This window comes from Manis pentadactyla, chromosome 8, assembly GCF_030020395.1.
Source record: "Manis pentadactyla isolate mManPen7 chromosome 8, mManPen7.hap1, whole genome shotgun sequence".
Lineage (NCBI taxonomy): Eukaryota > Metazoa > Chordata > Mammalia > Pholidota > Manidae > Manis > Manis pentadactyla.
Genome location: NC_080026.1, coordinates 65043839 through 65059492, shown reverse-complemented (window position 1 = coordinate 65059492; position 15654 = coordinate 65043839). Strand labels below are relative to the sequence as shown.

The 15654-nt window shown below is 57.1% G+C and overlaps 1 protein-coding gene across 2 annotated transcripts in view; it reads left to right on the top strand.

Moving 5' to 3' along the window:
- The first annotated feature begins 4063 nt into the window (after positions 1–4063).
- Positions 4064–15654, top strand: part of RET (ret proto-oncogene) — a 46595-nt gene continuing 35004 nt past the window's right edge. Inside the window, exon 1 of one of the 2 annotated variants that reach the window (XM_036926562.2) lies at positions 4064–4310. In XM_036926562.2, the coding sequence (XP_036782457.2) occupies positions 4247–4310 (64 nt within the window). In that variant the 5' untranslated portion in view covers positions 4064–4246. The remainder of the gene's footprint in view (positions 4311–15654) is intronic. The other variant, XM_036926563.2, reaches the window with a different exon arrangement.

The following is a 15654-nucleotide window of genomic DNA, read 5'->3' as shown; positions in this document are numbered from 1 at the left end:
TGTTCTGCTGAGACAGGAGCTGTGCTGATCCTGTCAGTGCTTCATTTGGGTTTAGCCTCAACACTGCAAGTCACTTCACTGTATTGTTATTTCTATGCTACAGATGAAGAGCCTGAGGCCCCAGGGATGCCTTGCCCTGGCTTTTGCTGGGTAAAAGGATGGAGACAAGAAGGGAAGGGAAGAAGGAGAGGGCAGAGCAGAGGAGGAGGGGGGCAATTCCAGGGAGAAAAACAAGTCTGATGGGGGCCCACAGGAGGGCCATTCAGGGCAGGCTGAGGTCAGGCCTCTGGAGGAAGCTGGACCTTGTTTGAGCCCCAGGGGTCTCTGACAGATGTGTGGCACACACTGCTTGTGCTGCAGAGCCCTGGGCTCAGGCCTTGGGCACCCATGCCTCGTCAGGCCTGAGGGAGGGTTCTCTCCCCAGCCAGGCTGAAGCCCTGTCTGTAAACATCAGCTGTGGGTGCCAGGCAGGTGGGAAGTTCTCCACACAGGCAGGCTAGCAGTGTACCTGGGCCACACCCTGTGAGACCAAGCCTGCTGTGTTGTCAGCGTGTTATAGGGACAGAATATTTGACATGGAGGTGGGTGGGTGAGGAGCACCATTTGGGGGTCCTCAGAACCAGCTGCTGGGCACTGGTTGCTCTTGCAGCTTGCCTGAAGGAGGGCAAACTGTGGAAGAGCAGTTGATCTGCCTCCACCCAGTGCCCCCTGGGGTAGCACAGTGCAGCACCATTGGCAGGTACTATTGTTATCCCCATCTACAGTGGAAACTGAGGCACCAAGCAATTAGTTACAGGGAGCACAGTTAGCCTCAAAGTCTACACTTCTGGCCACTGCTCATGCTGCCTGTAGGAGGGACTGAGACCCCCTCCTACACCCACTTGGACCAGTCTGGCCCTAAGCAGGGACCTGAGCAGCCTCAGTCAGTAGGTTGGTAGTTCCAGGAATGCTACCTGGCCTTCCAAAGTTCTGCTGCAGCCCCTCCGCCACGCACACAGGGCTATGCTCCTAGCTTTGTTTCCCCCTCCCTATAAGGCCTGTAAGGCCCCCCAGGGCCAGTGCTTCCTGTCTCTACACTCAGCCACCACTCCTAACAGCTGGACTCCTCAGCTCTGCTGGACGTCCCTGATGCCCCACAGCCACCTGGGCCCATGGTCACAGAACATCCTGCTCAGCCTTCTACCCCCTGGAGCAGCTTCCCCAACCTGGGCAAGCCTGCAGCACCTGGGATGTACCAGCTGGGATCCTAGGCTTGACCTCCACACTCCCTTTCCTGCACTGTTTGGAGCCAGACCCAGAGGGCTCCATGTTACCCTGCTCAGAAGCAGGAATGCTTCAGGGAAAACATGGGCATCCCTTGCTCACAGTACCCTGTTCTGTGCTGGGAGCAGGGCCTCGAGAGCCCTATTTTAGTCATGCTTCACAGTCACCCAGAGTGTGAAGGATGCTATTTCAGCTCCCATTTTACAGATGACAAAATTGAGGCTCAGAGAGGTAAAGTGACTTATGCAATGTCACATGACTATAAATGGCAACAGTCAAACTCAGATCTGACTCACTCCTAAGCAGAATCCCTTATCAGAAATTCTTGGGGATCTTTTTTTGAAATGTGGATTTTTATGGAGATGGACCCAGCAATCTATGTGTTGGTAGAAGCTGCCCTGGTGATATTCCAAGGTGGCCTGAGGACAGGGGTAAGGAGCACACTGACGATGCTGTGATGTGCCCCCCACCCCCGCCCAGAGAGTTTCTCAATACCTGTGGAGCCCACACCTCTCAACAGTATGTCAGGGCAAGGATGCTAGAGCCAAGTCCTAATCCTGGGCAAGTGGTTGGCTATGATTGGCTGACCATTCACCATGTGCTTGGCACAGAGCTCTGCCCTCACAGGCACTCCCTCTTCTTATCCTCCCTCTTCCTTCTGAGAGAAGATGCTTACAGTTGGGAAAACTGAGGCTCAGAGACAGATAACAGAGAGCAGGAATCTCCTGCAGACTGCAGTGCAGCTGTCTCATGGGGCTCCAGGGATGCAGAAGCATGAGGAGGAGCTTCTTGGGGAATCACAGACTATCACCTTTGGACTCCACCCCAGCTCAACCTCTGACCTCCCTTTGAGGGACCTCAGGGAGGTGACACCCATTCCCTCTCTGCTGGATAAAGAAGATCCTTTCTGCTGCTCTGATGTTCTGCTTCCTGAGTTACTCCTTCTGATGGTCCCAAAGGCAGCAAGCCCACGGTTTCACCTCTGCCTTCTACAGATGGCCCTGTGGTCAGGTCCCTGGGCATGCACATGGGGGAGGTAAGAGCCATGACCACATATGTGAATACAGGTGTATGCACATATGCATATATGTGTGCATATACATGGGTGTACAGAGGTATACATGTGAGTCCCCACAGACCTTTTTCTAAGAGGGCAATACCCCCACCACAGTGTCAGGTGTCAAGACCCCCAAGGGGTGGGGCAGTGGAGAGAGGGTGGAAGGGCCTCAAGTGGTCCAGGCTAGAACACAGCCTCCAATGGGCCCTTTGGGTGGTCACACAGAGCACAACCAGACATCTAGCCTGTCCACTGTCAACCAAGCCCTGCCAGGGTGGTCCCTGGGAGGTATGGAGTGGGGTTCTTTGGAAGAATGCGCCAAAGCACCCCTCTTCCTTCTGCATTCACAGGAGCCTGTTTGCAATGAAGTCCTCCTCAGCCCATCCCTTCCCACTCAGCTCCCTTCCCTGGGCTTAAGTCTGAGGATGCAGCCTTGGTTCCATTATTAGCACCAGAAGTAGAGCCTGTCTACACCTAAGGGAGCCCACCATGGCAAATTCAAGCCCATGAATCCAAGGTCTGGTGGCTGCCGGGTGGCTCTCCTGAGCCAGCAGGGTTGTGTCCTGGCCTCCTGCCAGGAGGCCCGCTGTGGACATCTCTGCTGGCAGAGCCCCCAGCCAGCCTCTATTCTGGCAGCTCCTCCTCCTGCCTGGGAGGGTGACTTCACTTTGACTTCATATCTGCAGAGTGATACGCAGATCTCTTATTCAGCCCTGAGCTCAGCCAGGCAAGAGGGCGGGGTCTGTGCACAACAGAAACAAGAGACACTGAAGTAGGGGTACCCCAGGCCTGGGTACTCTGGACCCTTCAGCCCCAAGGCCCCATGGGCTTCCAGTCCTCTGCCCTTAGGTGGAGGCCAGACCTCAAAAGGCAGCTAGGAGGTGGGAAGAGAACAGTGGGCTTTCCCACGGAGGCCTAAAATCCACCTCTAACTCACCCCAGAATCCCTGTTAGGAGCCCAGAATCTCCCCCCTTTTAGGATTGGATACGCTGGACATATTTCTTTGGGAAAAAGATTAAATTCTTTTGGGCTCCAGTTCCTCCCTGCTGCTCACTCTCCTACCCAGTCGGTCCCACATCCCAACACTTCTGTTTGGAGAGGGTTGGGTGGAAATGCACCCTCCAAGCACTCTATTAGGCCACCAGAGCCGGTCTCTTTGAAAGATGTGCTTAGAGCCAGTTTCCTTCTCCCACTCGCTGGAACAGTCCTAAAAAGTGGGCATCACAACCTAGCCCTAGGAGACCCCTATCCTCTTCCCCCACGCGACCTCAGCATCGTAAGCATCTGTCTTCCCCAGACTGAGCAGAGAGCTCCGTCCCCCCTTGCCTTGCACAGGTTCTCCCTCTCTTCTCGCCTGGGTCCCCAAGAGAGACCGCGCTCCCGGCTCTGAGAAATGGCGGAGGATGCGCTCCGCGTGGAGACCCCCCAGGCCGGGCGCCTGCCCGGTCTCCACATCCGCTCGGACGCACCCCCACCAGTCCACCCAGAGCCCGCATCCTCGCGCTGCTTCTCTGCGCAGCACAGAGGGCAAGCGCAGGGGATACAAGCGGGCGCACAGGCCGAGAAAGAGGGGCTGTGCGCGCGAAGGGACGCACACTGGGGCCGCGGTGACAGGCCCGCACTCTGCTCCTCCTCGCGTCCCGCCCGGCCCGCAGCCCAGCCCAGTCCTTCTCCCGCCCGCGCCCCGCAGGATCCGCCCAGGCGCCCCGCCCCCTCGCCCCGCCCCGGCCGCCTCTCCCGCGCGGCCCGTGCCCGCCCCGCCGCAGTCCCGACCCGAACCCGCCGCACGGCGGCGGAGAGTACCCCGGAGTCCGCGCCCGCCGCTCTGCGCCCCAGTGTCCGCCGCGTCCCGGCGGGCATGGGGCGGCCCAGCTGAGCTCCGCAGCCCGCGCCGCCCTTCTGGCCGCGGTCTCAGCGCTCCCGCGATGGCGAAGGCAACGGCCGGCGCCGTGGGGCTGCGGGCGCTGCTTCTGCTGTTGCTCGGCGAAGGTGAGTCCTGCCGGCCGGGCTCGCGGCGCCGGGCGAAGTTGGCGCCGCGTGGCGGAGCGGACGCGTTCGGAAACGCCTTTCTCTCGGTGGCGGGAGCGGGCTGCTCAGGTGCGGGCAGCCGGGGTTTGGCTGGAGCGAGACGGTGCGGCGCTCGGGCGCCTCCGCCCCGGCTGGGCGCGTCCCGGGCGCTCCGGCCCGAGCTGCAGCTGCGCGTCCCAGCCGGGCTGCGCCTTGGAGTCACCCGCACTGATCTTGTCGCCGGTTGGGCACAGGCGGGGAGGACGGGGGAGGCAGCCCTGGAAGCTCGCGACTTGCGGGGGGAGCGCTCATTCCGCCCCCCTGTTTCTCCTGCAGCCGCTTCCCCGTCTTGGCTCCTGTGCACGCTCGGCGTCGGGGCATCTTCCCGCTCTGGTGCCCCGCACCTCCGCGGGATGCGGAGGAAAGCTGACTTTCTATAAAAGGTTGATTTTCCCTTGTGCGGTTTTGCTGCCCTAATCTTTTTTAAAGAAAAACGAAAGCAAATGTTTTATGGGGAGACTGCCCTCAAGGGCGCTCTCAGACCGGCCTAGCGAAGCCGACTGAGGACCCGTGCGGCCCGCATCCCACCTGGGGCTTCAGTGTCGCGCGCCGCTGCGGGTCAGGAACGCTTGAAGGCGCGGCCTTTGGGACCATCTCATGGCTCTGGGCGAACCTTTACCAAGCACTTTTGACCATCTTGGGGCGGAATAGGGCTGTGTGCCGCCAGCGTCGGTGTTGGGAGGATTAGATGCGGCCTTGCAAAGGCTAGGCACCGCCCCCACCCCCAAACCGTGACGGGATGAACCCCAGGGCTGTGGAATCTTTGAGCCCCTTTACCACACATTTTAGTTTCTCTCAAACTGGCCCTGACTTGATCCCCTCTTGCAGCACTTATGCATGCACCGAATTTCAGAGAGAAGGAGCCCCTGCCACCCTCCCCCAGTGCTTACAAAGGGCTTTCTTTCCCTGTGGCCTTTGGGAACAGAAGGGTGATCGCCTGCCTGTAGTCCCTGGTCATGCACAGACTCTTGAGTTCACAGGCCACCCAAGGCTTCGTTTGTGTGACTGGATCCTGAGATCAAGGGGCAGATATTGAAGCCAGAACGGGTCCCCAGCCCATGTGGGAAGGGCAGGGAAGAAGCCCTTTCCTTGGCCTGGGAAAGAGTTGGGGGAGAGGAAGCCTGTTTCCAGTATATGGACTCTGGGATCACAATGCTGCTGGGAAAGGGAGGTAGGAGGCTGCCAGCAAGGCAGATGTAAACACAAACAGAATGTTCTGAGGATTTCCTATTACTCTGGGTTGCACCTTTGTAACTGTGGTCAGGTGGTCGGGTGTGAGCCTATGCTCCTACCTGCTGGGCAGCCAGGGCTAGCCTGCATCCTACAGGGGATTTCCTGGTCCCCTTGCCACAGCCTCGTGCTTATCTGGGGTGTCCTGGGAAGACTGAGGGAACTGTTCTTCAGGGGCCAGGCCACGAGGGTCCTCCTGTGGCTTTGGCAGGAATGGCTTTCCACACCCCTGGACCATGGAGTTCGGTAGCCCAAGGCAGGCTCTCAAACACAGGGAAAGTGAGCCCTGTGTCCCACCTACCCTCCCCTTGGAATTACCAAGAAATCACCATTGGTGGCATTGAGAGTGGAAACTTGGCCTAGCAGCACCCAGGAGGACATCTGGGGCCTTTGGAGAGGCCTGTAGTCACCTTTCGCCAGGAGCAGCACCCTGGAGCTGCTGAGCTTGGCTCTGTGAGCTGCTGCAGACCGCTGCTAGTGAGTCCTGGGGTGGCCCACCAGGCTAGGAGCAGCTTGGGGTCCTGGCGCCCTCTTGTGGATACAGCGCTCCTGTGGCCAGCCTGTTTCCAGCCCTTCTGGGTCTCTAGATGAAGGAAGGCATTTCCCCCCCTGGACCAGACGCTTCCCCAAGACAGAACATTCCCTTCTGTTCTGGGAACTGATAGGAGGGAGCAAGCAGGAAGGCAACCCAGGTGAGAGGTATCGGCCTAGACCAGAGCTCAGGAGAAGGAGCTGCTCTGCCTCAGGACTGAAGGGGTGGGTGCAGGGCCCTGGGAAGCCCAGAGCAAGGCCACAGAACATAAACACGGCCCCATGGCCTGCCTCTGCATGTGGGCAGACTCTTACTGGGTGTGACTGCACACTTTCAGAAAAAGGTGCCGACCCAGACGCAGAACCCCAGGGCAGGGCAGGCTTCCCACACCCTGGCATCCTTGCTCACGCACATACGTGTACACACACATGCACACAAACACACACCCTTGCATCTGTGCTTGCTTCCTCACTCATGCTCTGTTATCATCAAGACACACTCCTGCCTTTTCTCAAGGATATGTGACTATGCTCTCCCACAGCACGGCACGGCCCCCTCACACTCCACCATCATCCAGGGGGCCCAGCCCTGCCACTCACAGGGATACCTGCTTTATCCCCTCATACAGCCAGGAGTGAAGCCCATCAGCCCCAGGCATCCTGGAAGCAGAGCTAGGGAAACCTCCACCTAAAAGTTGCTCTAGAAGAGTTCCTAGCCTTTTGATATCCAACACAGGTACACCTACCAGGTTGCATGGATGAGGAAATAGTCCCAGTGTCTAGGGCTCCCCCTGCATGTTCCAGTTGGACCCCTCACCCCATGCATCTCACTGACTCCTCCAGCTTTTCAGTGGACCTCACATCGCTCATCTTCCTGGCCTGACATCGGGTCCCATTTTGCTAGCACTTCTGGCTTTAAGGAAGGACTTGCCCTCCCTGCCTGCGGACCCCTAGCCTTTCACCACCGGTTACTGAAGAAGGGAAACATTGCCATGACTTGGCAGGCCCCGTTTCCAGGCTGCCAGGCTAGTACCTCTCCAGTGGGGCCTGGGAAGGCCACTTACACTATGAGGGCACTGCAGGTGCCAGAACACCCCTGCCTGAAGGCAGCCCCGCCTACTCTTCCCCTTCTCTTTTGGCCCCTCCCTCTCTTTGGCCAGGGGCTGGGGGAAGATGTCCTGCTTCAGCAGGCTTGCTGGGCCCTCCCCTCTTCCTCCTAACCAATGAAGCCCCTCTGCCCTCTTGGAGCTGCTTTTGAGGCCCAACCTACCTGGGGAGAGGGGCTGGCCCAGCCCAGCTGGTGGTCTCCTGGGGGTGGAACCTGAGGTCACAGAGAAAACAGGAAAGTTTATTGAGCCCATTGCTAAATTGCCTTTACTCTGCAGAATTGCTTTAGGGACAGCTAAGTAAATCACTGTTTCCTTGGTGGTGTGAAGAAAATGGGATGCATTCACCTAATGGGGAGCTAATGGCCTTTTAGCCAGGGGAAGAGAAAACTAATTTAAAATTATGGTGTCTGCTAAAATGGAGCCCGGGGTGCTAAGGGGAAGGGAGGGCCTGGAAGCTGCAATCTCCCCTGTGGCCTTTGCCCCTGAGAGGACTCCTCTGTCCTCTGGTCCTAACTGGAGAAGGTTGTTGTCAGCAGCAGCCACCAGACAGGGGCTCAAAGCCTGTTGGCCCTGTGCTGATCACTGCCTGTTTGCTAGCTCACTGTAACCTCCTGGAACCTTGAGCACAAGCCTTGTTTTCCTATTTCACAAGTGAGGAAAGGGCCTCCCCAAGGTCTGTGGAGAGGACTCAGCGACCTCAGCACTCTCCTCCTGCTTTCAGCAAGTGCCTTTCTGTACCAGTGGTGTCAGGAACCAGAGATGGGGCTGAGGAGGGGTCCTGGGAGGGGAAGGTGGTCCTGAGCCTACTCACCTACTGGTAACTGACCTGGAGGGCACCAGGGCCCTGGGGCAGCCTCACAAAGAAGTGTTAGTGGAGTGTGGCTTGGTGCTTGACACCCAGAACAGCAGCCTCTCTGGTCCTGGCTCATTTCTCAGGCAGGACCACTGCTTTAGCTGATGGCTGGGAATCCTAGGGGCCTAGGGTGGCAGGAAGAGGCGCCTGTGCTGGCAGAGGCTGACATGCTGGGGTGGGGAGAGGGAAGTGGGGTTGGAGATGGAGGGTGTTCAGGGGGCGAGGGTGCAACTGGGCCTCCTTGTCCAGGACTGGGCCTTCCTCCCCAGGCCTCCAGGGCAGGCTGGGGGAAGAAGGCACTCAACTGGGCCCCCAGGAATAAAAGCAGCATCAGAGGGGCCCCCTGCCCACCAGCGCTTCCTCTGTCTTATGGAGATGGCTGTGCTTCCACTGTGGGACCGTTCCCCCTTCCTGTGAGCATGGGGGGCTATGCTCCCTGGAGGAGGGTGGGTTGCGCTTGGCTCCAGGTTGCTGCCACTCAGCTCAGGTGCCCCTCCTCTTCCTCCTCCCTCCAACATTTCTCCCCCATATATTCTCCTCCTCCTCATTTCTGCAGTTGTTTTTCTGAGTGGGTGAGACCTAATAGTAACAATAACCATAGTGGCGATCATCCCACAAACATTCCCGAGGGACCACCTCTGCCTGGGGGGCTTCTACAGGGCTGGGGATACACTTGGGAAGATGCCAGGAGGGCCCTTTGACTCAAGGCTGTCACTTTGCAGGAAGGGACAGGCAGCAGAGGAATGGCTTAAGTGTGTGTGTGTATGTGTGTGATTTCCGATGGAGTTCAAGCAAAGCCTGGCTTAGGGGTGGGTGAGGGAAGGGTGGTGGGGAAGGCCAGCAGAGAAGTGGCCCTCCTGGCCAAGGCTGCAGGGAGTAAAAGCACAGGGGGCTTAGTGCCCTCCTTCCCCCTCCCTCCCCCTCACTTACCTCCTAGGCCTGTGAGTGCCCTCTCCCATGCTCTTTGAGGTGGGAGTGCTTCGGCCTCTGGAAGGCTGTGGAGTCAGTATTACTTAAGGCAGGCCCAGGGTGTCCCTCTGGTGGCCTGGGAAGATGCTCCTGGGGAACTTGTAGGGGTGAGAAGGCTTGGACTTCCAGAGCCCACCTGGCTCCCCCACCACAGAACTGCAGCCCAGAAGTGTGGTGGGGGTGTACATGACCCCAAGAGGACCTGGGCTGGGAGGCAGTCCAGGCTCCACCTGAGCCCCCAAGGAGAGCAGGTGGCCAGCCCCGAGCAAACACCTCTGTTTGCTCTTCCCTTGTGGTTGGCTCCACGAAGTAGAGCAGCCAGGGCATTGCTGCAAAAGGTCACCTGTGCACCTGGACAGGTGTGTGCCCACCTGGTGCATTAGTGGTGCAGGCTTTCCATGACATCAGCGATCCCCAGTGAGGGCAGGGACTGCAGCTCTACAGCAGGCAGTTCTGGGACCTGCTCACGGGAGATGCCTGTGTCTCTGCAGACCCAGGTCCTGGGGGCCCCAGGCTTGCTCCCAAACTCTGATGCCTGCAGCCACCCCTCATCATAGTCTTGGGCCTTTGGTCATCTGTGACATGAGGTGCTGGTGTCTGGGTTCTGTGGGGTCTGGGGTTCCGGAGAAGTACCGGAGGGGTCATGGCCTGGGCAGAAGGGGCGAAGCTCTGAGCCCTGCCACAAGCACCAGCCCTGATCCGGTCTCTGATTAGAGCAAGGTCCTGTTGCTAAACTAACTCAAAAGGCCCCTGGCAAGATAATGGCCATCAAAACAGGCCCCAGTGCCCCCATGTTAATCTATGTGATCGCCAGAAAATGCTAATGATTCTCACTCTTCCAGAAAGAGAAAAAGAAGAAATGTAAGCTCCTGAAATTACATTAATGGCCTGGCAAGTATGTACCCTCTGTGCCAGGGCCAGAGGGTGCAGTGTGTGGGAGAGCAGCTGGGTGCACAGGGTGACGGTGGGCATCTGAGCACAGGCAGGCATTTATTGAATTCCTTCCTCTAACATTTCTTGCGTGAAACAAAGACGCAGGAACAGTGAATGAGTGAAAGACACAGGAACTGGGAGCTGGGAGCTGGTCCTGGGCCAGGGCAGGCTTCCTCCTGCTGCCCCATCCGGCCCTTCCAGTGTTCGCTGTGGGGTGTCTGAGTCTCCTTTCTGGGAAGGAGAAAGGGGTGGAGTTGGGGAGCAGGGTTCTGTCCCAGCTGCTCACCTAGCCCAGGGACCATGCAGCTGTCCTCCATCTGTGGAAGCAGGGTTAACTGGCACTTACAGCCTTGGGGACATCCTTTGTCACTGAAGGAGCTGAGACTTGTCAGGTGGGCTGGCTGCGGTGGTCTTCATGAGACCATCCAGCAGGATTACATGTGACTCCACAGGGCCTTCAAAAGTCTTGACTGAGGACCCAAACAAATCTTCTTTGCTCCTCAGCTTCCCACTCTCCTGCATCTGCCAAGGCAGGTGACACCTCACTTGGTAACAGCCCCCACAGTCTCAGTGATGTAACACAGTCTGTTCATCTCCTGTTCAGAGTGCCTGAGGCCCCACGCCCGGCCATGTGCACAGGAAGGGGCCCATGGCACTCAGCCCACGTTCCATGAGCTGGAGTCTTGTCATACTGCCCTTCTCTGTGCAAGGGAGGCCCGGACTACAGAGGAGAGCCTGGTGGATGGGGGAACATGCTGGGGTAACTGCACACACTCTTAAGGGAACCCTCTCCAGACTTGCACCCCTGAGCACTGGCTCTTCCAGGCAGGCTTCTCCCGGTCAGCACAGCCAGGGCCTATGGTGGGCCTAGCAGCTTGCGGGGGTGGGGGAACAAGTGACAAATAATTTGCTGACTATTCAGGTAACATTCACATACCATGAAACCAGCTGTTTTAAAGTGAAGAATTCAGTGGCATTTGGTACATTTCATGGCTTTGCACAGATGTCACCTCCAAGTAGTTCCAAAACACTTCCAACACCACAAAGGAAACCCCTCCCATTAGGCTTTTCTGCCCTCCCCGCCCCCAAGCCCCAGTCACCACAACTCTGCAGTCGGACTCTGTGGATTTGTCCATCTCAGATACTTACATGAACAGATCGTTGTGTCTGGCATCTTCCACTTAGCATGATATTTTCGAGGTGTGTCCACATTGCAGATGTATCAGGACTTCATTTCTTTGTAAGGTGGTAATTTTCCATTGGATGTATAGACACATTTGTTCAGCCACTCACCTGTTTGTGGACTTTTGGGTGCTTCCACCTCTTACCTCTGAGTAGTGCTACTGTGAACATTCATGCACAGCTATCTGTTGGACCCCCTGTTCTCAGTTCTCTTAGGCATACACCTAGGAATGGGATTGCTGGGCCATATGGTGACTCTGCTTTATTTTTTGTGGAACTGCCAAAGTGTTTTCCACAGCAGCTGGACTGTTTACATTCCCACAGCAGTGTACAAGGGTTCCCACATCACCACATCCTCACCATCCTGGTTATGTTGTCTTTGTTCTGTAATGATAGCTGTCCTAGTGGGTATAGGGTGGTATCTGGTCGTCATTTTGATTTGCATGCTCCTAATGATCAGGTGTTTTTGGCCACTTGTATCTTTGGAGAAATGTCTGTTCAGGTCTTTGCTTATGTTTTAATTGGGTCGGGTGTCTTTTTGTTGCTGGGTTTACTTTGTTTCATCAAATCTGCTCCAAGTACTGCTGAGGGGCAGTTTCATCCAGTGGCATTTCTGTCGGTTTTAAGCCCCAGCTCCCTTTTGAGGAGGACGTGGGTTCATTGGATGTCCTCCTGTGGGGCTGAGTCACCATGATCCCACTGGGACCCTGAGGATATTCTTGGAAGACCTAGGCCCTGAAGCCCCATTGAGCTCAAGGGTCCCAGAAGTGGTGTTATCATAGCTTGTGTGTGAGATGCCAGCGCCCAGGAACTGCTCTATGAAGAAGGGGAACAGGGCAGGGTGCCAGGACTAGTGGCCCACCCGGCCCCCCTGTCGGCAGCAGGGGAACCCAGGGCTACCCTGTCTTGCTAATCCTCCATCCAGACTCTAAAAATAACCAGGCAGATCCGGGGTAAGTTGATTACTGTAATTGCAGCTGTGTGATGTCATGCTGCCAGCCCCTTGAACCTGTTTTCCTGGGACAGCAGTGCATAGTGAGGCAGTGCCCCCCAACACACACACACATACCTAGAAGCTCAGGAGTGCTGGGGGGCCAGCATGGGGGCAGGAAGGCCCTGATTGAGGAGCTGGAAGCCTTTGTGGGCCCTGGGCAGAACCGATTCCAGAGTGGGGGAGAGGATGGAGAACTGGTTTCTGTCAACAGGTGCTCCATGCCTGGGCCACCCCAGCAGTGCTTCCAAGGAGAAACTCCGTCCTGGTACACAGCTGGGAACTGTCTCAGAGAGGCTCAGTGTCAAGCTGGACACATAGCGAGGTGGTAAAGGAGCATGGCCTTGGGCCCAGCTCTGCCCTAGTCTTTCTGCTTTCTTGTGTCATGCTGAAATCTCTCCTTTGGATGTAGGCTCATGCCTTTTTGCCTCATCTAGGAAGACATGTGTGGTCCTAGTCCTGTTCCAGCCCTCCAGGGAGCACCCAGGCCAGAGCCTACCCCAGTTTCTGTCATGCCCATTAACCTGCCTCTTGGCCTCTGGTCAGGAAGTTCAATCAGCAAATGCTCCTGTACTCATAGATGTGAAGGAAATGGGATTCTGGTCTAAAAGGAGCCTCAGCATCTGGTGCAACCCTCTGATTTTACAGATGGAGAAACTGAGGCCAGAGGGAGGCAGTGGTTATCCCATGTGGGGAGGCATCAATTGAGGACTCAGTTGCTGTGACTCTGGAATTTGGTGCCTTTTTACTCTTGAAGTTGGGGTTTCTGTGGTCCAGTGGTCTCATGGGCTTGATAAGTGCATCCCAGTGGAAATGTGTTGAGCCCACAGCACCGGTCCACTGGGGCACACAGTGGGGCCTTCAGGACTTCCCAACTTGTCTGGGCCCTGGTCCATGCTCTGCCCAAACCTGACTCCTGGAGCCTTCCCAAGCCTTTTCCCTCCACCCTCCCAGCAGAGCAGACTCTCAGGCCTTCTTTGTCCCTCCTACCCCCAGGGAAAGCCCACCCCTGCTGCACCTCCCCATGCTTACAGGGTAGTGGGGAGAGGAGAGGGAAGCTGGCCTGAAGTGGCAGGCAGGGGATTTGGGGGCCCCCAGAGGGAGCACTGTGGCATCCTGAGCCTGCCCCACAGAGGAGGGAGTATGTGCTGGGGGCATGAGGGCAGGCCTACTTGGCTCGAGTCCCCAAGCCCCTGAGCCCAAGGGGTATCCTTTGAGAGGGCTGACTTGGCCCCTCTCTGCTCCTCTTTAATTTGTCAAGGAGCACATCCACACCACAGGATGGCCTTCCTGGGGAAGGAGCCCCCAGCTCGAGCTGCAGCAGTCATGGTGAAACCCAGCTCTGACAACAGGCTGCCGAAGGCTCAGGGAGATCCCTTTGTGGCGGTCACCCCTTTGTGGGTGGCCCTGTATGCGTGCTGCTCTCCTAGGGGTGCCCTAACCCCTGCCCCTGCTGGAGGCACAAGCTGAGGGTCACTGTCCATGTGCAGAAGCCTGACTTTGCCAGATCCACCTTCTCGAATGTTTCTTAATACTAGGACCTGACAGGGTTGGGGGAAGGACACCTCGAGGCAGACTTCTGTGTCTAGTGGGGACAAGCTGATCAGGCCCCTAGCAGAGTGGGCACCTGGCAGGTGCTCCCCCTGCACACAGCAACCTTCACTGTGTCTGTCCCTGTCAGGTGGGTGTTGCCTAAGCAGACTCCCACCTGGCCACACTTTCCTGAGCCTTCACCCGCTTCACTGAAATGTTAAAGAGAAAATTTATATGAGGAAATTTTCAGGGGCACTTGCTTTTAGAGGAGGCTGAGGGAAGTGGTAGATGGTTATTTATGGGGGCATTTTTAGCCTGGTCTGCAAGCAGGTTGGTGGGTGGCCTGGGTCCCAGGTCACAGTGCCTTGGCTTCTCTCCCCGTGTGTGTGGCTGTCACTGAGCAGAGTGGATCGGGACTATCCACACCAGCCCAAGCAGGATCCTCAGCTGAAGTTCTGGCTTACTGTTCATGTGGCCTTGCAAGGTACTTAGCCACTCTCTGCCTCAGTTTCCCCATCTGTAAGGCAGGTATCACAGTCATCCTTATCTCTGGCAGTTGTGTTAAGTGGGATGATGCAGGTGGAGCACTTTAGAACAGGGCCTCTCACAAAGAATGTGCTGTGGAGGTCTTGCTGGTTAGTGTTGAATGTGAGCAAAAAGAGGGCTCAGTGGCCAACATGGGGAGGACCATCTCTGTTCAGGGAGCTTGCCATAGGTGGGGTGGCAGATTTAAGTCTGAGTCTCCATGCCCTTCGTGGGTGTGGGGGACAGTTACCTGGGAGGAGGCTACAGGGTCAAAGCTGGTATTGTCCTCACTGGTCACCCACAGACCAAACTCTGCACACCCAAATTTAGCTGCGGCCTCAGGGTGCAAGAGCCCTGGAGCGAGGGGCCCTTGTGACCTGTATATGGTCATCATCAGGCCACTTGGGTGGCCAGTCTTTTTCCAACCAGGCCTTGCCCTGGGTAAGAAATTAATTGTAACCTAATTGGCAGTTTCCTTTGCATAGAGGCCGGAAAGAACTGCCGGCAAGGCTGGTGATTAACTTCGGCAGCAGCTGGGAAATCACATTTGGGCAGGAGTGTCCATCATCTCAGCAAGGTCGCTGCAGCTGGTCTGGATGGGTGTGGGAGGTGGCCGCTGTGCATGCTGGGAGCAGAAGGCTGGGGCCTGTGGGCGAAGGCTGAGTCCGGGCTGCTGGCTCCTGTGCTCTGGGGTTGCAGACCTCAGCCATCAACCTCACTCCCCAAAACCTCAACCATGCCTGACCCCTTCCCCACTCTTGGCAGAGGGCTGCATGGATGATGTGGGGGTGTCAGGAGCTCCCAGCCCTGACTGCATTTCCACCATGAGTGCAGGTGAATTCTGAGTTTCTGTTTCCCAGCGTTGATTGGGAAGAGTGATGTATCTGGCCTGTAGTGAGAGCTCAGGTGAAGTGTGTGAGGAAGAGCTTTCCACAGAGGTGGAGGGGTGTGCCTATGTGTGCAGGGCCAGCAGTGCTGCTCCAGGCCACCAGCCCCCCCGCCCAGCCAGGACCCAAGAGGACAGGTGTCTGGGGAGACACTGCATCCCACCTTGGATCCCTGGCCTTTCCCCACTGTGCACCACACAGTGAGGGTCAGGCTGGAGGGGGTGATGGTTGGCAGGGCTCTGAGCTGTGTATGGGGCCCCTGACCAGACAGGCAGGATGGAGCCCTGGGCTTGGAGCTAAATGAGCCTTCAAGAGCATGGAGAGTCCCAGAGATCATTCTGGGAATTCCAGGCACCTAGTGTGTGCCAGGATGGCCACTTGCTGCTTCCCGTGTGCTGGGCCCATCCAGGTTACCTTGGCTGTGTGCCCAGCCCAGCCCAGGAAGGCCATTCAGCCTTGTGGCCACAGAGGACACAGGCTCCCATGAAGGGCTGCTGGCAGCATTTGGGAAGAAGGAATTGAA